The 25,812-nt window shown below is 36.0% G+C and overlaps 1 protein-coding gene across 2 annotated transcripts in view; it reads right to left on the bottom strand.

Annotated features, from left to right (window-relative positions):
• Positions 1–7,321: 7,321 nt before the first annotated feature.
• Positions 7,322–25,812, bottom strand: part of LIPI (lipase I) — a 46,522-nt gene continuing 28,031 nt past the window's right edge. For both annotated transcript variants that reach the window (XM_036017924.1, XM_028505070.2), the window contains 3 exons: positions 20,323–20,434; positions 16,352–16,528; positions 7,322–7,753 (listed from right to left, as the gene is read on the bottom strand). In XM_036017924.1, the coding sequence (XP_035873817.1) occupies positions 7,666–7,753; positions 16,352–16,528; positions 20,323–20,434 (377 nt within the window). In that variant the 3' untranslated portion in view covers positions 7,322–7,665. The remainder of the gene's footprint in view (positions 7,754–16,351; positions 16,529–20,322; positions 20,435–25,812) is intronic.

Genomic DNA, 25,812 nt, shown 5'->3' with positions numbered 1-25,812 from the left:
TGAAATGCTATTTCTGGGAAACAGAAGAGGAGACAAAGGCAAAGAAAGAAGTGACCCTGGGAGAGGTAACACATTAACCATGAAAAAATCCCAAGAAAGGGTCCAAGTAAAAAGAAAGGTGTAAGGGCAAATTATGAGTTAAGAACTGGAAGGGGCGTGTGGGGAGAAAGCAGGAAAGCTGGAAGAATATTCTGTAGGGTCTTAGTCAATCTGGGTGAATGATCTGTTGCTTTGAATCTTCAAACACTTTCTGTAATATTATGTTACATTTAAAGCACTTTAATCATTACTGCTAGTCTACATGCAAACACATTCTTCCATGTCCCTGGGAGATATAATTCAAATCCCAGCCAAGAGCCTAGGATTCCAGAAACTTAAGCCATAATACAGAAATCCACATTCAATTCATCAACACCATCTGCATAACCAGCTGTTCACCTCCCCTCCCATATTTTTTTTTCTCTTTTCATGTACCACATGTTCCTAGGGACAAAAATTATGAATAAAAGTGTTATCTGTGATTTGAAGTCCTGCATTTCCTATCCTCAATTTCATCCCCCTATTGATTCTGACAATGCTGTTTATGCCCCCTGGAGAAGCAGCTTGTATTGTCAGAGGTAGGACTCAAGTATTCGGTAACTTCTAGCAGTTTCTTTACCCTAAAATCTTAAAAGCACATGTCAGAACCCAGCACCTGCATCTGGAGATTTGACAGAATGGTCACATTCAGCAAGCTCCATGGCATTCGACTGGCACTCACCAGCCATATCACCGTGTGGGAGCCAGGCTTCCCCTTCTTCCCTATGCTGCTTCTCCAGAGGGTTTGACTTCCTGCCGGCCCACCCATCCATCTACCTGTCCTGAGAAACTCACATAATGCCTGTTACATACTCAGCAGGTAATCAAACCATATCAACATGTATCTTTCAAGTCCTTTCAATTGCCCAAAGGACTCATTTCTCTTTTTCTCCTCTCAGACACTGAGAATGATAAAAGTTCATAATTATATGACATTTGTAAGGAATAAATGAAATATTGCAAGTCAGACTTGCAGATAGTATTGTGAGTCACTGTGCGCTTGCTATTACTATATTAATGTGAAAAAACAGGATTTATGTGTAAACCCTAAGTGTTATGACTCACAAAAACATTTTTATGAATATAACTAATAGTAAGGTTTACATAATTGTGCCTCATCTGTACTGGACATGCACACACAATGAAACAATTATCCAACAGATTAGAACAATATTACAGCCTCTCTGGAAGTACAATTTGTTTTTTAAGGATAGTTCATTGAAACAAACAGAATCCGTTTGGCCTTTGATTATTTCCACTCATCATATCAGTGAATACTGTGGGTAACAAAGGTGAGATTTATTGCTTTGTTAGTGATTTATTTTTCATGTATAGTTTATTATTCAATGGAAACTCAAAGAAGGCATATTAATAGAATAGGTCATATTATTTAATTAGATAAAATCCTAAAATTAACTTAAAAATAAACTGCACTGATATTTTTATTTTTAAAAAGTTATTTCAATTACCATTGATATTTAATATTACATTAGTTTTAAGTGTACAGCCTAGTGGTGAGACATTTGTATATCTTACAAAGTGGTCCCTGAGTCAGTCTTGCGCCCCCTGACGCCATATTGTTACTACAATATTACTGACTCCCAAACTGTCCTCTACATCCCTGTGACTATTTCGTTAATTACCAATATGTACTTCTTAATCCTTTAGCCTTTTTCATCCAGCCGTCCAACCCCCTGCCATCTGGCAACCATCAGTTTGTTCTCTGTACCTGTGAGTCTGTTTTGTTTATTTATTTTGTTCACTAGATCCCACATGCAAGTGAAATCATACGGTATTTGTCTTTCTCTATCTGACTTATTGCACTTAGCATAATACCCTCTAGGTCATTCATGCCACAAATGATTATATTTCATTTGTTTTTATGGATGAGTAATATTTTATTATATATATTTAATATATATGCCACTTCTTTATTTATTTATCTTTTGATTTGAGCATTTAATCCATTCACATTTAAAGTAATTATTGGCAGGTATGTAGTCATTGCCATTTTATTAATTGTTTTCTGATTTTTTTTATTTCTCTGTTTCTTTCTTATTTCCTTGCTCTCTTCTCTTGGATGTTGCTTGATGACTTTCTGCAGTGTTGTGTTTGGATTCCTTTCTTTCTGTTTCTTGCAAATTTCTTGTAGATTTTTGGTTTGTGGTTACCATGTGCTTTGTATATAATGAGCTATGTTTATGGCAGTCTATTTCAAGTTGATGGTAGCTTACATTTAAACACATTCTAAAGTTACTACCATTTTACTTACCCCACCACATTTGTAGTTTTGTCATTCCTTTTTACTTCTTGTGTGTGAGCATGTTTGTGTGTCTCATCTGTCACTGTTGTAACTGCACATGATCTTCCTACATTTGTCTTCTAACCTTCACACTAGCTTTCAATGTTGGTTGCTCTACTACTTTTATTATGTGTTTGCCTTTGTCAATTAGAATTTTCCCCTTTATTATATTTTCTCATTCACATTTTTAATTTTCTCATCTTCTTAAAGAATTCCTTTAACATTCTTGTAATACTGGTTTAGGAACAATGAACTTCATTTTTTGGGGGGGTCTGGAAAGTTCTTTAACAGTCCTTTGATTCTAAATGATAGACTTACTGTCTATCTTGGTTGTAGGGCCTTGCTTTTCATTATTTTTAATACTAAATACCAATCTCTTCTAGCCTGGAAAACTTGTGTCGAAAATCAACTGATGGTTTTATTTTTCTCTTGCTGCTTTTAAGATTCTCTCTGTCTTCAACCTTTGCTATTTTAATTATGTTGTGTCTTGGTGTGTACCTCTTTGGGTCCATCTTGTTTGGGACTGTCTGCACTTCCTGGATTTGTGTGTCTATTCTTTTTTACCAGATTAGGGATGTTTTCAGTCAATGTTTCTTCAAATAGATATTCAGTCTCTTCTGTTTTCTTTCTGGTCATGCTATAATGCAAATGCTCATATACTTGATGTTGTCCCAGAAGTCCCTTAAACTGTCCTTATTTTGTAAAATTTAATTTTTTTGAAGCTCTGATGGTGTGGTTTTTGCTACCTTGTCTTCCAAACCTCTGATTTGATACTTCATTTCAGTTGTTATATTCTTCATTTCTGACTGGTTCTTTTTAATAACTTCTATCTTCTTCTTAATGTTACCTATCTTTTTGTTGAAAAGAACAGAGATTATCTGTTCTTCCCCTAAGTTTACTGAGCAGCCTTATAACCTGTGTTTTGAACTCTACATCTGGTAGGTTGCTTACCTCCATTTTGTTTAGATCTTTTTCTGGAGTTTTGTTCCATTCTTTCACTTGGGTCATTTTTCTTTGTCTCCTCACTTCAGCAGCTTCTCTGTGATTGTTTCCATGTAATTAACAGATCTGCTACATCTCCCAGTCTTGGTCTTATGTAGTAGGTATCCTGTTTGGCCCAGGGGCTCAGTCTCCCTCGTCACCTGAGCTGGGTGCTCCGTAGGTGCCTCTTGTGTAGGTTGCAAATGCTCTTCTGTTGTTGTTGAGCCTTGATTGATGTTGGCAAATCAGTACACGGGATTGATCCTCAGGTTGACTGGTTATGAGGACTGGCTGTGACTACAGCAGACAAGCTATTGTTTGTGAGATAACCCCAAGAAGTAGGGTTTGCTTTAGTAGGCCTGTGTTGCCTGCAAAGCCCACCTTTGGGGCATGTTGTTTGTGAAGCTTACTGGCTGGTACTCTGGTGTGGTCTGAAGCTGGCCACCAGGTATTTGTTCTGTGGCCTCTTGGGAAGGGCTCTGGTGCAGGGTAACATTAACTACTGTGTCTGTGCTGGGGCCATCTGGTAGGACCTGTAAATTGATCTTCGGTTGGAGATACCTGTGCTGGACTTGGAGGTGCCCGGGTGTGGTTATGCTGCAATCTGTGGCTGGTTGCCACTAGTGCCAATATTGGGGTCACTTGGCAAGTGTTACGAGACTGCTTGCTTGGGGTTTGTGAACCTTTAAGAGATTTGAGGAAGGTCTGCAGTGCAGGCCCAGTCCTGCCACTTGTGTGCACTAGCTTCTGAGAAAGGTTTGGGCCAGGTGGGTGAGTTGGATGAGTATCACCAGGGTGGGGTGGGAGCAGTGTTAGCCAGCTTAATGGAGAATCCAACTGGGTGTTCCCCTGCCCCTGCCATCCATGTGTGTAAGACAGGATCAACAAGAAACAATGGTACCTGCCTGCTCTTTAGTTCAGAGAGAGCTGTGCCTCCAGCCCTTGCCCAAGCCAAAGAGTTCAATTTCTCACCTTGTGTTCCTGGTGCTTTTTGAGCTGCTGCCCCTTCTCTGGAGTTTAGAGCTAGTATTTGAAGACACTTTGGTCTACAGTATCCTTCCATCTCACCTGGACAGAATCCAGAATCCCCACTGACTTTCACAGTCGGCTGCTGTGGGGACTTTGCCTGACACTGGTGCTCCAGGCTAGGGAACTTAGTTTGTGGCTAGTACCCCTTTCTCCTCAGTGAGGACCGCTCTAACCAAGGTATCTCTCCTGCTTCTTAATCACCACACACGCATGTGGGACTAGCCCGTTTTGGATCTCCACCCCTCCTACCAATCCCAACATGGCTTCACCTTTTTAATCTTAGATATAGAAGTTCTGTTCAGCTAGTCTTTAGGTGGTTCTCAAGAGTGATTGTTCTATAATTTAGTTTCAATGTCATGTGGTCATGTGAGGAGGATAGCACAGCATTTGCCCATTCCACTCTCTTGACCTAAAGTCCTCAAAATACATTGTGGGTGGAACTTTTAAAAACAATGAGTCCAATTCTGTGACCCGTATCAAGCAGCCATTCTGAAGGTTAGATAATTTAAATACCTCACTTCTGTTTTTTATGTATCTGATCTGGGACGGCATGTCTTCAGAGCAGCCTGGCATAACATATTTTGTGCATAATAGCTATTTGTTCTTTTTTTCGGACCAGATTATTGCTACAGAATACCTGGGCTTCCTCATGATCCACTGAAAAATACATATTTTCTTCTTCAGTTTTGATATATGATTTCCACAAATTTGAAAAAAATAAATATGATTAAAATACTCCTTGAAGACTATAAACTTGAGTGTCAGTGGAGTTTATTTCCCTCACCACCAAGATGAGCTCCAGAGGCTCCCTTTCCCCATTAACCTTGATCTTGACAAAAGATGTGTAAGGAATTAGGATACTAGGGAAGATGTAAAAACCTAAAGACATGTTATAAGGGTATGTGTTTGTGTTATCCTTGAAAGATTCTATCACCTATGGCAAGGAAGTTTTTTTACAAGGGTTAGGGGACATTTACTTTGCTATGAGGCAAGTCAGCTGCTGTTCCTCCTCCACCCAGAGGCCCTAAGCAGTCAGACAGACGGCAACCGGGTTTCTGCTCCTGGAAACACATGTATAGTGCATTTTATTTAATTTTAAATGTCATCAAAGCCACCAACTGAGATTCAAAAGTTTCTGGAGATATTTGCCAAATTAATTAGGTGGGACTGGAAAAGTCAAGTTATACAAAGGTTTATGGTTTTGTTTAGGAATGCAGGAAGTTTGTGAGCAAATGCCAAAGTGACAGAAGAAAAGCCATCCTTGTGGACTGGAGTCAGAGGTCTGTGGAGTGACAGGCTGTGGCCAAAACTGAAGGAGTTGTTTTTTATTTATTTTATTTTTTAAAGATTTTATTTGTATTTATTTATTTATTTTTAGAGCGAGGGGAAGGGAAAGAGAAAGAGAGGGAGAGAAACATCAATGTGTGGTTGTCTCATGCACACCCCCTACTGGGGACCTGGCCTGTAACCCAGACATGTGCCCTGACTGGGAATCAAACCAGTGACCCTTTGGTTTGCAGGCCAGCACTCAATCCACTGAGCTACACCAGCTAGGGAAGAAGTTGGTTTTTAAAAATGACTGTCAGACAGTAGAGGGGCAGGCAGCCCTGCTTTCCTCCATAAACAAAGAAAGAAGCTGCTTCTACTTATCTCTACACAAGTAGGACACACATCCAATATATCAAGGGTATTCACACATTAGTGTTCCCCAGGTAGGCACCAACAAGGACTCCCATTTACCTTCAAATGGCTTATTAGGAAAAGCTCATCATTGTGAAGCTAAGGAGTTGAGACAGGCATTATGAACTGAACTGTGTTTCCCCAAAATTCTTATGCTAAGGCCCTAACCCCCAGTACTTCAAACGTGACTATATTTGGAGATAGGCCTTGAAAGAGGTGACTAAATTAAAATGAGTTCATTAGGGTGGGCCCTATTCTAAACTGACTCATGTCCTTATACGAGAAAATGTGGATACAACGGAGACACAATATACAGGGGAAAGACCATATGAGAACACAGTAGGGAAGGAAGCTTTAGAAAAGTCCAAACCTGCTGACATTGTGATCCTGGACTTCTAGCCACCAGAACATTGAGAAAATAAATTTATGTTATTTAGGCCACCCTATCTGTGGTATTTTGTTAAGGCAGCCCAAGCAATGCCTCCTGATACAGAAGGAATTCAAAAGCATAGAGGCTGACTCAGTTAACAGATTGGTTTAGAAACATATATAAAGCAAACCTTGCAAACATTCAGATATAAGTTAGAGAGACCTACAGCCCAGGAACTCCTGGGCTGAACAGGTAAATAGGACAATGCCAAGGACATGTAGATTATCATTTTGAATGCAGTATTTGTAAATACAGATACTGGCATGTGTTGAACTGTGGAGGACACGTTATAGGGGTTAAAAACATGGACACAAGGGCCAGGCAACTTTGATTTTGATTATGGTTTTGAGCATGGTCCTAGATAAGTTACTTAACATTTCTGTGCCTCAGTTTCTTCATCAGTGGTGATAACAAGGTCAACCTCATAGGGGTTTTATAATGATTAAATGAATAGAAATACAGTGATTTATGTGTTAACTATCATCATTTTTGCCATTAGCATTACAGGCAGACACTAGCCAAAGCACTAAATCAATCTTCACAAAAATTCTAACTGACTGAAACAGAATGAGATAAATCTGGTTACTTAGGATAACACCATGAGTAGCAGCGGACCCAGGATCTGACCTTGAGCACCATGGACCTGTAGATTATTATGCTCCTAAAGATTTTAGAAAGAAAATCTTTATTTACAAAGCATTACAAAAATGCTAAATAGGTCACTAAACAGAAAGTGCATTTATGTTTATAAGATTTACATTAGTCCAAGTGGCTTCTCCAAGTGACAAATTTACAATTAAAAAATATTCATATATTTTGCCATTGGAGTCTGAGACATGGAGAATGTTTAGACAGTGTATTGAAGCAGTAAGATTCTCTTTTTTCTAAAGACATATTATCTATTAATAATAAACAAGGGAAACATTCTATGATAAATGGTTGGTTGAGGTAAACAGAAATAAATAGCTTTTAGAATGAACTCAGAATGCTTGTCACATATATTTTTAAATTTTATATATTTTTGATTTTTAAAAGTTTATTTAAAAAAGTAGAAATATCTGAATTCCAAATTGAACAATGCATTCTAAAAGAAATATTGGTTACATTGTTCCCAGTTACAACTTCTTTAATTCACAAGTTGTTACAATTAATGAAAGAAGGCATGTCATATTTCCTCTGGTTTGCAAGTACATGGATTGAGAAATACTTCTTTGCTTTCTTTAAGTACAAAGTCATACCTGCAGAGTGGTGGTCTATGAGAGAGAAAAAGAGAAGGAAAAAAAACTATTAATAAAACAACAAAGTTTCTTTTTCTCATAAATATTAGAATATGTTATGCTTTTAACTAACTAGTTTTCCAAATGCAGGGAGTGGGAACAAACCTATACAAAGGTTTCCACTCTCTTATTGGGCTATGCTGGGATGAAGCAGACACAATGTTTATGAAAAAAAAAAGAACAGAATAATTTCTGTGTTTCACCTTCTCTCCTTGCTGCTCCACTGAAATATGTACAACGCATGGAGATGCTGCCGGACACCGAAATAAATGAAACCTGAACTCAACTCAGTGGCTAGGCTGCCTCTCCTACCACTGAACTGCACAGACAAGTGCTGATGAAGTGATTTAATCAATTATCTTTGCCACCTACTAAAATGGAAGTAAGAACATGTGAAGTATTCTATATCTGGGAGGGATTGTGTAGTTGGCAATTGAAGATTTTTGAGAAGTCATCACTGTGGTAAACCAAGCATCTTGCTTAGTTATCATCCTCTTGATATCTTGAAAATCTTCAAAAACACAATTAACTAGAATTAAAAAAAAAGATTGGGAAACATTCAGGAATGGAGGCTAAAGAAAAAAATGGTAGTGATAAATAGAAATTTCCTATGTCAGCCACAGGAACAATCAAGAAAAAGGGTACAACTCAACGTCACAGGGGCTGGTCATTCGCCATTATTTGTCTCATGCACTTCACTGGTTCAAGGGACACAAGATCCCGGCCTTCTAGCTTGGCTGAGATGTCACTGAATACGTTTTTAAAATATTCAACAGAATTTTCAGGTTAAATTATTCAATTTTTAAATAAACCACTTTTTCTGCTAATGTATCTGAAAGTAATAAAATGTAGACATTCACCTTTAATTATAAAAACTGATATAAAATACTATAGTATTTTACATTTAAAATAATAAAGACATGTTAAAATTTTAATGTTAAAACTATAGCAGTAAATGTACAATAAAATGATAATACTTTAATCTCTTAAGACTTTTTAGATGTTAGCAAAATATCTTTTTATTACATTATTAGAGATCAGAATATAATTGAAAAATCAAACTCATCTTTCTCTATTATTAAGATGTAAGTAGAGGAATGACTTTGCCACTCCTCACCCAAATGAATGCATATTTATATCAATTATTTATCCCACTACATCCCTTATTCCCTGAATGTGACTTCAGTGTTCCGGGTCTCCCTCTGCCTCCTTGTTGAACTTGCCCTGGTAGGACAAGTCATTAAACTTATCAATGGATAAATGACCTCATCCATTAAATAATACTGCTGTTCACATATTGTAATATACAATATTAAGATAAGTTTTTTCAATTCTTACACAAGAATATTTTATTATTGATCTGAGAGAAGAGAGGAAGAGGGGTGAAGGGGGGAGAGAGAGAGGGATGTGAGAGAGAAACATCAGTCAGTTGCCTCCCCCACACTCCCCACCCAGGGATGAACCCAGAACATAGGTGTGCACTCTGACCAGGAATTGAACCCACAACATTTTGATGTCATTTTGTTGTCCCTGACAACACTCCAACCAACTGAGCAACACCCCAGGGCTAGCTTTTCATTTTTTAAATCCTCACCAAGGATATGTTTTTCTTCCATTGATTCTGGAGAGAAGGGAAGGGAGTAAAAGAGAGGGTGAAAGATGGAGAGAGAGAGACAGAGAGAAACATGGGGGTGGGGCAGAAACAGTGATGTGAGAGAAACATAGATCAGTTGCCTCCTGTATGCACTCTGACTGGGCTTCCAACCTGCAACTGTGGTATGTAGCCTTACTGGGGGTCAAACCTGCAGCCTTCTGGTGCATGGAATGATGGCCCAACCAACTGAGTAACTGGCCAGGGATGGTTTTCTTTTCTACAATAATATAAAACCTCTGAACCCTGCTACTAATTGAAATACCGTCAATTAGTAATATACTAAATGTATACTTATAAGTAAGTATTCCACAGGGTACAAAGCCTCTACAAGCATTACACACAGTTTAGGCAGGTTCCTAATGGTTACAATGTTAAATTTCACCAACACATATGAGGAAAACCAAGCTTATGTGTCGTTACGTTGTGAAAAGCCTATCCAGTCCTACTGTCATGTCTTTCATTTTGACATAATTTATTCTGTTACTAATCATTCCTCCCTAGGCAATAAAAAAGGTTTTTTAAAAACCTATATTTTATTTTAAAAATCTGTGGTACATGTTGAGTTACCATGGGACAAAAATATTATGCTTTCTTCAATTGCTGAAAGAAATTACTATGGTATTTTAGTGCTTTGCTTACCACATGTTAGCAGAAATGAACACACTGCATTGATAAATTATAAACTTTAATAAAATAATCCAGTGATAATCTCTCTAAAATTCAATTACGATTAGTTTTTTAATGCAATCCATATATATTATGACAAATTACAAGAAATATACATTCTTTCTCATTTCAAAATTCACCTTATGGCTTTTGCACAACATATCAGCACATCTGTGCACCTAATATTCTCTTAAAATGTTACCTAAGATTAGGTTTCCAGCACTAGCACATGTGCCTGTCCCCACTGGTCAGATGGGGAAAACCTGTAACTCAACAGGTCTCTGATAAAATGAGTGAAGAGGTCTTTCCTCAGTAGTAAGAATAATGAACCTTGAACTGAACACTACTCCAGTATGCCTAATAAATCTTAAAAGCAGGACTTGAAAGAATCAATTTGTTTGTAGGTAACTAAACAGCATCTTGAGAATAAACCTGAAGAATATTCATAGAGGCTGGTTGTTCACCATTATTTGTCACATGCACTTCATGGGTTCAAGGGGCACAAGCTCCCGGCCTTCTAGCTTGGTTAAGACGTCACTGAATACATCACTGAATACATCCGTGAATAAGCACTCCATGTGATAAAATACACAATGTCTGGCATGTAATCGAGAATTTCCAGGTGTGCAAAGAAGTAGGAAAACAGACCCAACATGATGGTCAATCAATTGAAACCAACCCAGAACTAGCAGAGATGTAAGAATCAGCAGGCAAGGATATTAAAAGAACTATATAACTGTATTCCATGCATTCAAATAGGTAAGTAGAGACATGAGAGATACAAACAAATTCAAATCAAACTTCCAGAAGTGAAAACTACAATGTCTGTTATGAAAAGTGCCCTGGCCCTGGTTAGTGTGGCTCAGTTGGTTGGGCATTGTCCTGCAAACCAAAAGGCTCCAGGTCTGATCCCGGTCAGGGCACATATGAGAGGCAACTGATCTATGCTTCTCTTTTACATCGATGTTTCTCTCCTTGTCCTTCTCCCTCCCTTCCCCTCTCTCTAGAATCAACAAAAGTAAAATATATATATATTTTTTAAGTACCCTGAATGAGATTCATATCACATTAGACAATATAGAAGAAAAAATGGTGACCTTAAATACATCGCAATAAAATATATTCAACATGAAATAAAAGAGGAAAATAAATTAAAAAATTAAGAGACCATCAGTAAACAGTGGGAAAATTTCAAGCAGCCTAATAAACTTGACATTAGAATCCTCAAAGGGAGAGCAGATAAAAAGGAACACAAAAAATGATATTTTAAAAAATAGTTAAAATTTTAAATAAAATTTGATAAAATGTATGAGCCCATGGGCCCCAGAATGTCAACAAGCTCCAAACACAAGAAGTATGAATAAAATTATAAGTTATAGCATTATCAAACTGTTTAATGTCACTAATGACAAAATCTTCAAACCAGTCAGAGAAAAATGGCATATTTTCTTCACAGGAACAAAGGAAGGATAGTAACAGATTTCTCATTAGGATAAAGGCATAGTAGAAGACAGTACAACAACATCTTTAAAGTAGTCAACATAAAAAAAAAATTAAAAGCTGTCAAACTGGAATTTTATAACCTGATAAATTATCTTTTAAAATGAGGTATTAGAAAGCTTTTTCAGACAAAAAAGTATGAAAAAATTCACAACCAGCAGACCTACACTACAAAAAAATCTTCAAAGAACTTATTAGTCAAAAGATAAATTATACCACATGAAAATATGCATCTAATAAGGTTTAGAAGTCTACTAGGAATGGTAACTAAGTAGATAAATACATTAATTTTCCTAAGTATTATAATCTCTTTCATAGCTTGACTCTTTAAAAATGATAGATTACATCATGGAATTTTTAGCATATATAAAAGTAAAATGTATGCCTACAACAAAATAGAATCTTGGAAGAAATGTAATTATATTACTATATAGGTTTTTTGTTATATGGTAAAATTCACTTGAAGGTAGATTATGATAAATTAAAGATTATAATATCAATCCCCCAAAAAACATCTAAAATATTTTTAAAAGAGTTATAGATAATAAACCACAAAAGAAATAAAGTGGACGCATAAGACTACTCAGTTTATATAGAAGAATGCAGACAATGAGGAAAAAGGAAACAAAGAACAGAGGGGACAAACAGAAGACAAAACAGCAAGATGACAAATGTAAACCCAACCACATTAATAACCACGTTAAATTAAAAGATGGGAATACCCTTAATCAAATGGCAGAGGTCATCAACATAATGTGTCAAGTTAAACCTAACACTTACAAGATGATTCAGCAATCTCACTCACAGGTACTTTTCCAAGGGAAATAAAAACTTACATTTACATAAAAATATGCATGCAAAAACATGCAAATATTTATGTTGGTTTTATTTAGAGACAGATATCAAAAACTGTGAACAAACCATGTCTTCCAACTGGTGACTAGACCAACAAACTGGGATATACCATACATAGAATACTATTCATCCATAACATTCCAGTGATATAAGAGAGAACATGGATAAATTTTAAATGCCCAGAGCTAAGTGAAAGGACCCATATTTAAAAGGCTACATACTATATGATTCCATTTATATAACATTTTGAAAAAAGGCAAAACTCCTACAGTGGAAGTAGAAGTGGGGAATGTGGTTGAAAATGAAGGTGACAGCACCAGGCAGTTTCTGTGACTGATGGAAATGATCTGGATCTTGGTTGTGGTGGCTACATGAATTTATCAAAACTCCTAGACCTATATGCCTAGAAGAATAATTTTACTGTAATGTTTTTAAAGGCAGCTTTAGTCCAACTTTTCTCAGGATAGAATCTTGGAAGAAATGTAGTTGTGATAATACCCAATCACCAACACTGTAAATATATCTTTCTGTTCCCAAATTCCAAGGCCCTGCTCTCTGGGAAAACCCTAGAATAGAAGTACATCACAGTCTTTACTGCAGTTTGTTACAAAGAAATAATCACTGGTTGAGCACTTACACAATTCAACCTGGACCATAAGGCATCACATTTTAATAACTCATGTTCCCAATAATTTGGCAGTGCTAATTCTCATTAATTGCACATCATCTGTATGGATAGATCTAAATAGGAAAATCAACTAAATGGTTATGACAATTATCTAGGTAATTAAACCTAAGGCATACATTTCATCCAAGCATCTATTAGCATCTCCATCCAGCAGGGGATGTTCAGAGTTTTGCTAAACACCCACAGGGTATTTTAGTTTTTTTTTTTCCCCTGAGTAGAAAATTTGGTAAATTTGGTAAATTTTCAGTGTATCCACTAAATTTTACATAAAGGTTAGTTACATTCATGCTTACTTTTTGTTCTGTAACATATCCCTATGACTTCACCCTATTCCTTACTTAACTAATGAATGAGTTGCATAAAACATTTCTCTATGTAAATCATAATTAAGAGCATAATGAGTCAAACATAACAGTAGTCACATCTGTCTGCCCTTCCTTTCTCCTTAAAATAAGTCACTCGGAAATGCACGAAGGGAGAGCACTGGCTGTCAGTAGGCTCACCAATACTCTGTGTCAAGGTGTAAACATCATGTGGTGAGGTGGAAGATTTGAAAATGTGTCTTCCCCTTGAAATGTCTTCTATGAATATAAAACAAGGGAACTGTTCAAAGTGCAGATAGTTGTCTATGTGTAACCAGTGTTGATGATAAGCAAACACTGAGGACAAATGAAGTATCTGACAAGAGAAAAACTAAGTTGATCATTCCACAAAAGACAGTAGCCACTAACTTATGACTGGAAAGAGTAAACTGCTTATAACCAAATTCAGGATGTTGCAAAGCTTCCAGTACATTATGATGGTACTGTTATCTATGTGAACAGTGACCCTTGAAACTATTGCAGGGAATAACCTAAATGATTCTACAAAGTTTAAACAGTGAGAAGTGAATCTAGCCTTGGCATTTGCCCATATACATACACATAGGGCAGATTATCCTTGGTTCCTTTTACTGTTTACATGTATGGAACTAAATTTATCTTTCTCATTTTAAGCTCCTGCACTGTTATATGCACAAAGATTCTAACTAAATTTTTGGTGCCTGGACAAGATTTACTTTGTGTACTTCTTCTACACTATGGAGGTATTGCTTTTGTTTTTCTTTCTATTTATGGTATATAGGAAGAAGACTTTATTCCTGGATAATATGCATCTAAATGCCAGAAACAGAATGTAAGCTAAAGCCTCCTACTTCACTGTTTATACTTACTTTTCTTATGCTCACAGAGGTATTAATGGGGGAAGAGAGATTTAAGGAAATATGATGGTGGAACAACCCTGGCCCTTTAAAACCTAGCTTTTGGGGATGGCAAAAATACAGTTGTCCCTTGAACAATGCAGGGATTAGGAGTACAGATCGCCCACACAGTCAAAAATCTGTGTTTAACTTTTGACTCCCCCAAAACTTAATTACTAATAACCTACTGTTGTCTGGAAGCCTTACTAATAACATAAGTAGTCAACTAACACATATTTTGTATACTATATGTATTATACTGTATTCTTGCAATAAGGTAAGCCAGAGAAAAGAAAATATTAGGAAAATCATAAGGAACAGAAAATACACACATATAGTTTATGATTCATGACATACCTAGCTTTTAAATTTTTAAAATTTCAATGCTACATGATTCCTCTATAGCTTTTGTCAAACTGTCACAAATCTTCAAAAACTTTTTAAATATATTTATTTTTTAAAAACTATCCATGTATAAGTGGGTCCATGCCATTTAAATCAGTCTTCAGTCCTTCAAACATGACCTCATAACTCCCCGAATATACTTTGTCAAGGAATAATGTTGCTAATATTCTTAACTAAAAGTATCCATATATTTTCATATTTCAAAGGAAAAGGACAGTAAAACTGTCCCAGTATTTTTCCATTATGACATCTTCCTTATTGGCTTTTGAATGACTAAATATTCTTTATACCAAGTTACAAAATAACTAATACTTTCAAGAATTGTCCCCACTCCCTCTATTGATATGTATGTCATCTAAATAAATATTATTACTTACTATTTTTATTATTTTATTCTCCAAAAATCCTTATTTACTAAGTTCAACATTCATAGATAGGCAAATAGGAAATCAAATATATTAATACAGAGACATAGAAAAATAAAAATTAAGTGTTGCCCCAACTAAAGAACAGAGATTTCTAGCAATCCAGAAACCTATTGCTGTTGGCACACAGTTGATGCTCCCTGTGAGAACACCTCATATTCAAACTGACAGATGATCAACTCACTAAAGACCTCTGAGTGGTTCTTAGTGCTTTAAAACAGGAGCGTTTTTGCGGAAATATGGGTTCTGCCATGGTGAACGTGTATTGATACATCAAGACCATGAGGACAAGGATGTTGGGAAAAACCTCCTTGGTTGTGAGAACATGAAACCAAGAACAGCATATCAAATGGGCTTAGGAAAATGCTATTAAGAGTCTATTGTCTTTAAAAAAACCATACTCACACAGTAATGCTGGTGTTATAATTTTTGGAATAGAGATATTTGTGATGTTACTGACAAACCAAAACAGGGGACTGGAAAATTGCAGAGGGGAGCAGAGTATAGGGGGACTAAATGGTAATGGAAAAAATACAGTAAAAATTTTCTTTAAAAGTGTAGAGTCAGATTCTCCTCATGTTGTTATTGTATATATGCTAAAGTCTGAATCCTGTCAGCATACTCTCAGGGTTGAATCTCTAACACTTTGTAGAATCTTAGCTACAGCGGATGAAAATGGACATTATTCTCTTCTCAGATAAAGAGTAATAAAGTTAGGCAAAAGAAAAGATCACTGAAAATCATGATTTATAACTTCTGCAATTATATTTCCTACTATAGTCCTTTGGACCTCATCTAAAGGTTTGTATAAATGGACAATAAACCACTCTGTAAATATATATGTATATATAGAAATTATTGATAAACTTCTAAGGCAGACATTTGTCTTACTCTTTTCATTTTTGTTGTATCTCATGCAATAATTGTGTGTGTTTTTCTTTGGTTGTATGATGTGGTTCTAAATGAATCTTCTCCAAACAAAAAACAAAATGCATTTTGTACCTTTTAGATATTCTAATAAAATATAATTTGAAATACATAAAAAACAGATATTTGAGTACTTGAATTCTTAAACCATTTTATAGCAAACCAATATTCTCAAGTTTAAAGGACAACATATTTAAATCAAAATTTATTTTCTTACCTGTCTGGATATGTAAGGGATTTTAACATGAGACGCTGGATTCTATATTGGCATGTGGAACATCGCTGTTTTGAGCTCTGATAATATGCCAAACCAATGCTTGAAACATTTACGACATCATTTAAAAACTGAGCAAGAATCTTGACTTCTTGAACTTTATAAAGTGATTTATTATTCCTAAACAGAAAATTTGACATACTCAGAATATCAGTACTTTGAAATATAATTTAACTCTAAAATCAATATAATATGAACAATGCAGGATAGAGACCAATGATATAGGAAAAGGCCAAACAATAAACATTATTTAAGTAATTATTTAAATAATTTTAAGTAATTATTTAAATAATTTTATTTAAGTAATTAATTAAATAATTTAAGCAGCAATTTAAAACAATATATATAAAATAATAATATTTCCACCCCTATACATGATATTTGGAGAATACTTTTTGAAAAAAAGTGGGACATCTTATCTGTCTGACTAGATGTTTAGATTATTCCTCTGTCTAAAATTAGATAAGTCATCTTATGCTCCTTTTTTTAGACCCCTAAACAACTATCAGAGTTCCTTGAATAGAATGGGTGCTCAAACAATAATCCTTTGTTGTTCTATGCCACTTTATTAAATATTTGTGAATTAAAGACACAATTGTAAAAGCCTGAGTTTCTAAAGAAAAAAATAAATTCAGTATTTAATAAACACAATTTTCTGATCATTTCCAATGTACCAAGAACTACAATAAAGCTTTATATACCTTGATCTTATTTAGTAATCTCCACAACTCCTTTTATTAGGTACTATTTGTGTTACCATTTTACAGGTGAGGAAACTGAGTACCAGAGAATATAAATGCCTTTCCTAAGTAAGTGAATGCAAAATTGAATGCAAACACAGCCACATCAACACTCTTTACCACTTTGCTCAATTCCTTATCCATATGTGTCAGAAATGTGGGGCCCTGGGGTCATTTATGTCAATATGGGTCTGCTGACTCCAAATGGAACTCTGAGGAAAATGAAAATGAGAAAAAAGAGGAAGAGGGGGAGGAGGAGGAGAAGGAAAAAAGGGAAGGAGGGAAGGGAAGAACAGGAAAGAAGGGGAGGGGAGGAGAGAAAGGAGATAAAGAGAATGTTTTTTAAAACTGTTAAAATAATTTCCTTCTTTGATTCAACGTCTTGCTTGTGCAAAAGTCTCGATCACACATAGAACAGCCCGAGTGCAACCAGCTGGCTCACAGCACTAGTGCCATCTTATGTTTATTTCTCCTCTCCTTTTGAATCTCCACAGCAAGTCAGCCCCAGATGGTTATCACTCCCTCAAAGTTTATCTCTGTACCCTCCTGGCTGAGTCACTACGTCCTCTTTCACAGAATATGTCATTGGTCACACCTCTAATTTTTGGCCAAGAGCTTATCTAGATTTCTCAGAGATATTTCAAAGTAAGCACATCCAGGTGGGGATGTGTTGTCTTACTCCACAAATTTACATCCACTCCAATGGTTTCAAATACCTTGGTTTGTGACCACCAAATCTCTGCCTCCAGCCTGGTCCTGTCTACTGGATTCAGACATATATATCCACTGTTATTCACCATGTCCACCTGGATATACATCTTGAGGGTCCCTAAAGCTCAGTAGGCTAAATCTAAATGACACTGTCCCCAACACCTACCTCACAAAACAAACAAACAAACAAAACAGCTAAAATCCACAAATTTCCTTACCATTTAAAATTGCAACCCCTGCCTATTCCCCAAACCAGACAACTAGCGTTCACCCTTCATAGTATCCTCTCTTTCATTCGCCACACCCAGTCAATCATAAATTCCTACTGGCTTTACTGTGAAATTCCTCAAATATGCTTTGAATTCATCCTCATTTCTCCATTACCACTGCAAACACTCTTATCTCAGGACCATTTCTTGTCCATATTCTTACAACACTACCCTGTCTTTCCTGCTTCCAATCCACTGTGATCAAACTGTTTTTCCAAAATAACAATCCAGTCCTGCCCCAACCAGATAGCCTGAGCTAAAACATGTCAGTGGTTTCCATTTTCCCTGTGAATAAAATATAAATCCTGGAACATGCCCTACAAACTCTAGTCCCTACAGAACCTAGGTGCTCTCCACCTCTCCCAGGTCTCTCTTGCTTTCCCTGCCTGTATTTTCAGATGTAATGCTCTTTGTTCAGCTCCTGAAATCAACTCTGCTTCAGGATCTTTGCCTGTATTGGCCTCTCTGCTTGGAATACAGCAAAGCAGACTAACTGCAGCTCATAATTTAGGTCCCAATCAATGAGTATAAAACATCCTTGAAGAAATTTGTAGTGGCCCCACTAATTCTCATCTCCTCACCCCAATTTTATGTTTACTTTCACACCATTGTGTGCCTCAAGACACATTATGGTGTGTGTGTGTGTGTGTGTGTATGTATATATATATAATATATATATATATATATATATATATAATATATATATAATGGACAGATTTTATTTACATATTTTTATAATCATTTAATTACCTTTATATCTTTCATTAGGGTAGAAGCTTAATGAGAGTAGGACCATGTCTATTTTTTCTTATAGCAGCATCCTCAGAACTTAGCACAGTACCTACTTCCATGTGGAGAGTCATTAAAAATTGTTTGAACAGAAAAATGACAAACATCATTTTATTTGTATTATATACTTGTAAAGTCTCTCTGCTGCACTAGACAATATAAGGATGAACATCTAGTTAATCCAAAATTTTATCCCCAATTTTTAGTGCAGTTACTGGCTTATAGAAGCTTTCAAGAATTTTATTGAATGATTAAATTGATTCCTCTCCAGGTTATCTTTTGTCTCAGAGAATGGCACCATAATTTAAGTAGTCATAAAGATTAACACTTGAAGTCACTCTAGATTGTTTTATTTCATTCATTTTCACATGGTTAATTATAAAAATAGATCTACCCTAAATCTTAAAAACCCACTTTCACTTACTTGGTTAACATCCCCATCATCTTTCATATCAATTATTACAATAGTCACCTTCCTATTCTTGTTCCTCTGATTGCCCCATTACCCATCCATCTGGGGAATCATTCTCACCTGAATATCCATTATTGATATCCTGTTCAAAATCCTAGATTGGCATATTAATATATTTAGTATCCTATTTTAATGTATATGACTTTAATGACATAGAGAAAAGCGATCACAGTATAGCATTTACATAAAAATCAAGATACAGAACAACGTGCAACAAGATACTAATTTTACTAAATAAAAAAGTAATATTTGTGTGCACAGGGGCATGTACTAAAAGAAAATATAGGACAAAAAGAGGAGGTAAAAAAAGGAAAAGAAGGAGGAATTGTTATAAATCAAACGGTAAAACTAAACATCCCTAAATAATATAATTATAGATGATGCTCATTTTCTACTGTATAATGTGACATGTTTTTTATAGCAAGCAAATATTCCTATTTGAATTTTGAAAAGGGAAATACAAACTCATTTAAATGTCTCTAACTTCCCTGGCATCTAGCATAGTTTACATCCCAAAGCATGACTAAATTTTGGTTGAGATATTAATGGAAATATAATAAATTCACTGGCCAGACTTAGATGGACAGATTTACCATAGATAAGTAGTCCATTTTTTATATTCCTTTATTAAAAATGCACTAATTCAAGTATTTGAATAAAACACCAAAGTATTTCAGGGTGCTCTGCACAGGACGTGATGTTTGTAAAAGAAATGAAGACTCAAAACCTTCTTGCCTTCTCAGCCAGTTTGCAGAACCTGTTCTGGGGCTGCAGTCTCAGTGGTATTATTGAAATCGGGCACATTCCTACCGCTATACTTTTGAAAGCAGCCTGGTGAAAAAGGTTTACATGGTTTGAATTATCTTCCAAAGTGGATGCTCAAGAAATCAAATATTTTATTTCTGAAGAAAAATAATACTAAATTATACTTACGCATAGAGCCTTGGTGCTTCAACTCTTCCAAGCTGGTTTAATAATCTAAATGTAATAATGCCATCCTTCATAGTGTCATCCAAAACAACAATGCTGAGCACAAAATAATAGGCTACAAAACAAAAATATAGAATGCAGTTCACATTTTTAAAAAATTGTTTTGGTACATATGCAGATGTATATGTGTATAATCTAGGCACATATTATGAATACAAATAACATCAAGAGGCACTTATTTGGTACATGGGTAATATATTTTACTTCTCGTCAATTTTTACGTGGACTTGGAAACAAAGAAGGACAAAGTCTGCCAGACAATGAAGGGTATGCTGAAGAGGTGAACAAATAATTAGTGAATACTAGCTGTTCTACAAACCAAAAAATCTCAGAATTTAGGTAAATTAAAGAATCTTTTTTTAAAATAGCACATCTAAAGTAAATATGAGGTTCTTTAATTATTGATTAATAGTCCTAGATAAGCTTGTTTGACAAATATAATTCCTAATTTCACTGGTTGTTTATGAATGACTATGAAATTAAATACTCCTAGATAAAGTAAGCTCACAGTAGTTCTCATTCAAAATGCTCTTATTAATAATTGATAAATTATATCTTTCAGAGGTTGGGCTAAACAGAAAGTTCAGACTTTCTGTGAGTTTTCCCAAGTACTGAACAACATGTCCTAAAGACAATGCATATAAACCAAACACTGAACACATGAAATTTTCTTGTGAGAAATATATGTACTAAAATTGTACATGCTAGCTGTTAAATGTTGCTGCTAAACAGCCAACAGTAACTTGTCTTTTGCCTGATGCTCAGCACTATCTCAGATAACATAATGGATGCCTGACTGGACCTCATCAATTTCTGACACAAGAGATATATAGATATGCCTCTTTCTTTGAAGTGACTGCTCAGTGTTACACAAAATACTTCAGTGCACCTCACCCATAAAAGGTGGGAGGGAGTTCAGACTTGCTCAGGTGATTTCTGGCAGCACAACATGTGGAGATGTTACAGAATAAGCCCTCTTCCTGCTAAAGCACATAGACATTCTGGATGTACAATCCATAAGTCAAATACACAACCAAGCTCAGATGAAGAAGGGAACTATCAGGAGGCATGAATGAAATTAAAGACAATTCTAAAACTATAAGAAGAACTGACACCCTAGATCCCTACAGAACTTAAGAACTGGGTGTAGCATGGAGACAAAGCCTTAAGTGTCAACTTCTGCTGGAACAGAAGATGTGATGTTAAGTGACAGAGCTAAAATAAAAATCCCTGCACAATATCAGGGTTCTTATATTTTTGTTTTGACACTGAAAGAGGAACATGGAAAATTCCCCCCATTGGTTGTACATGGGTATTAGGCAAAAAAAGTTATCTGAGATTAAATAAAACTCCACATTACATGGAATTTAAGTTTACATTCATCACTGGTGAAAATGTCCCTCCCCTAATCTATATGGAAAATGCTCCATGATTATGTTACCTAAGTTCTGGGCATGGAGGAAGGGAATCCAACTTTCTCTGATGTGAAAATTTTGAAGAAGAGTGACTGTTAAGAATTTTCTATATTAAAAGAAGACATGGATTTTTATTTTGATAACACAAATATTTTATCTTTAGTTATTAATTGAAAGTTGGACTGACCATTAAGACTAGAAAATGATAATAAATCATTCCTAGAGAGGTAGACAGGTAGATAGACAGACAGATAGACAGGCAGATAGACAGACAGATAGATAAATAAATAAATTTAACCAGAAGAAAACTACACATTTCTGTATGGAACAATTAAATTGACAATAAATGAAAAAAAAGGACTTTATCTGAAAAAGAAGAGAATAAATACCTTCAAATTGCTAAGTGACTATAACTCTCAATGTAGAACTCTATCCAGAACTAACTTTACATTCCAAAATAAGGAAAAAATAAGGTCACTAAGGGTATATTTCAGCAAGGTAGAAGTTAGACCCAAAAGAAAGAAGTAGGACATGGCAACACAAAAGTGTAAAAAACTGAAGATCCAAAAGAAGGCACATTAATTCAAAGGCTTCATGAGGCAAATTCTTGTGACAAAATCTAGTTAATTATCTTTGAGGCAAGATGCATTCTTATATGTAAAACAAAAAAGAAGCAAGTCACCAAGAAAATAGAACAACCCCCCTGGCTGGCGTAGCTCAGTGGATTGAGCATGGGCTGCGAACTAAAGTGTCGCAGGTTCGATTCCCAGCCAGGGTACATGCTTGGGTTGCAGGCCATGACCCCCCCAGCAACCACACATTGATGATTCTCTCTCTCTCTCTCTCTGTCTCCCTCCCTTCCCTCTCTAAAAAAAAAAGGGAATAAATAAAAGATCTTTAAAAAAAAAAGAAAGAAAATAGAACAACCCTGAACTGTTATATATCAAAAAAATTACAACCTCAGAATACATAGGCAAAAACCTAAATAATGTGACTGACTACCTGCTAAAAGTAAATATTTAAAATCCAACTCAAATTCTAAACATAATAGACAAAATGTCCAGGATATGGTTGAAAATTACTCACTGTACTAAGAAAAAGAGAAAATCACAACTTTGGTGAGAAAAGACAATCAACTATTGTGGCGGATACTGGGCAACAGTATCCATCTCTGCTGCGGATGCTCATCGAAACATGAGAAAAACATACACAGAGACAACCAGGTCCTGTGGGGAAATAGGGACAGAACAGCCACTCTCTCTAGTGGAGAGTGCCCCATTTCTATTCCCAAGCAGATTTTTATTAAGAATACAGACTTAGTTTGTGGATTCACAGTCCGGCAGAAAAGACCAAAAGAAGTAGGTGACTTACAAATGTTCAGACAGAACCCCTGCTGTGATTCTGGGCAGAGTTTGGGGTTTTATCACTACAGGACCTAAAAGCTAGTCTCGTTTCCTGCCCGTGCCTTCATATTCTAATCTAATAACATCCTCCAGCAAGCAGGTCTCACAGGACCTTGCATTTTCTATGTTCCAGGCCTGATTACCCCAGGGGTCCACTGTCTCTGGTCTGGGCTGCACTGCCCCTGTTATTTCCGCAGGCCTGAGTCAACAGAGGAGACAAAGGCAGCCAGGAGACTTGGATTACTCACTTCTAAGAACAAGGACTCAGGCTTTGACAAAGCCGAGGGGGCAGGGGTTGATGTCCATCACCCCTTCATTTCCACAGCCCTGAGTCTCTTCCCAGAGGCCTCCTTGTGATCATGCCTGTCTTAGACAATTCCCTCCATGGGAAATCTTACCCATCATTGGCTAACTGATCAAGCTTAGGAGGTCAGGCACAGAACAGGCAGTGTTCATGCCAGGGAAATAAGGTTTGTCTCCTTAGTGGCTCCTTGTCTGGACGTCTCTCACTCAGCCTAAGTTACAGGGGGTTACAGCTTCCTGAGACCAGGCAGGGTGGTCCCCAACAAACTATGACTAACACTGAGATGAAAACTGAGAATTATCTGACAAAGATTTTAAAGAAGCCATCATAAAAAAAACTTCAAAGTCAGAGTCTGTTAAAAAAAATAAATAGAAAAATCTCAGCAAAGAAATAGAAGCTATAAAAAAGTAGAAATTACATAAGTAAAAAATATAACAGATGCAAAATTCACTGGATATGCTCAATAGTAGAGTGGGGATGACAGAGCACAGAAATCAGTGAACTTGAGGAAAGATTAATCTGCAACCCAATCTGTACAACAGAGGAAAAACAGACTGAGAAAGAAAATGAACAGAGTCTTAGGGACCTGGGAAACTATAAGAAAGATATAATACATGTGTTAGCAGAGTGCCAATAGGACAGAAAAGAGAGTGGAACTGTAAGAACATTCAAAGAAATAATTGCTGATTTTTTTTAATTTAGTGATGGAAAAAAAAAAACACACACAGATTCAAGAAGCTGAGGAGAACAGGATAAACCTGAAACAATCTTCACCAAGACATATCATAATTAAACTTCAGAAAACTAAAAATAAAGAATAAAATATTGAAAGCAGCCAATGAGAAATGAGGCATTATCTACAGAACACCAATCTGAGTCACAATAGATTCCTTATCTAAAACCACAAAAAGCAAAGGTAAGTGGCTCCCCGTCTTTCAAGGGCTAAAAGGAGGAACTAACTCTGATTCTTATATCCAGCAAAACAATCCTTTGAGGAAAAAGGAGGAATAAAGATATTCTCAGACAAAGAAAAACTACAAGAATTTCTCATTAGCAGACCCATTCTTAATTATTGTAAGGTGGAATTTCTTTACACAGAAAGGAACTGATGAAGTAAATAATCCTGGAGCATAGGAAACAAAGGGGGAACAATAAAAAAGAGAAGATATATTGGTACATACCATAAATTAATCCTTTTCCTCATGAATTTTGTAAATCTTATTAGATGATTAAAACAAATTATCATACAATCTGATACCCAAGAAAATAATATTTAAAAGTGGAGAACATAAAGGGAACCAAGTGGAAGTGAGGTTGCCACATTTCACTGAAGTGGTAAAATGTGGATACTCAGTGGCCTGTGAAAAATCACACAAGCATATTGTAATTGTGGTATACCTCCCCAAATATGTCATATACTAATCTCTGGAACCTGTTAATATGCAGAATATTAATTATTTATTTATCCTTTGATATTAATTAGCAGAATTATGTCCTAATATGTAGAAAGCAGAAATTATAAATTAAAAATATTGGACATTTAGCTCAGGAGATTTCTAGGCAAAGGGTTGAAAGTGTGGCCTTATTTGTTATTGGTGTTTATGGTTAAATATAAGAGAAAACACATAGATTGAGATAAAAGTTTTAAAACAAAGCAAATCTTACCCTGATGATCTGAAAAATCCTTATCTTACCAAGTTTGTAAAAAATGCTACAACGACAAGATTCACCATCAGAACATCATGCTCTAGAGAAAGAGCTAGAACTGTGGCTGGGCAATCTTTCACCCTTAGAAAGATCCAAGTCAGAAACTCAGTAACACAAAAGCGTCTTGGAAAAGATGAAATGTGTGACTTATAAACTCCCTTAGCCATCTCAGCAGAAGCCAAAAATACAGAAAAGATATTTCAAGGAGCCTTTTGTCTAATGGGTCTCTGTACCATATATGCAGAGCTACAAGGTTTTTTAAAATGTAGCAGCATGAATACTACTGGCTTGGACTGATAGAGACATAGAGAGTACAAAATGAAAGAAGATATGGGGCCTCCACAGTTCTACAGGCAAGAAACAAGCTGATAAAACTATTCGGCTGCTAGCACAGGCTTCCATTCATATAAAAGTAAAAAAAAATAAGGAAAAAAGATGACTCTGAGAACTGAGAATATGAAGTTGGGAACCTGAAGGAAAGAACCCAGGGTGAATGAACCACAGGGGATTATTCCCAGACCTTGAAACCCAATGAAATTTGCCTCACTGGATTGCAGATATGCTTGGGACTATTTTCTCCATCTGCCTTTCATTTCCTCCCTTG

Source organism: Phyllostomus discolor, chromosome 2 (assembly GCF_004126475.2).
Source record: "Phyllostomus discolor isolate MPI-MPIP mPhyDis1 chromosome 2, mPhyDis1.pri.v3, whole genome shotgun sequence".
Lineage (NCBI taxonomy): Eukaryota > Metazoa > Chordata > Mammalia > Chiroptera > Phyllostomidae > Phyllostomus > Phyllostomus discolor.
The sequence above is the reverse complement of the archived record's forward strand: the minus strand, read 5'-3'. Positions and strand labels throughout refer to the sequence as shown.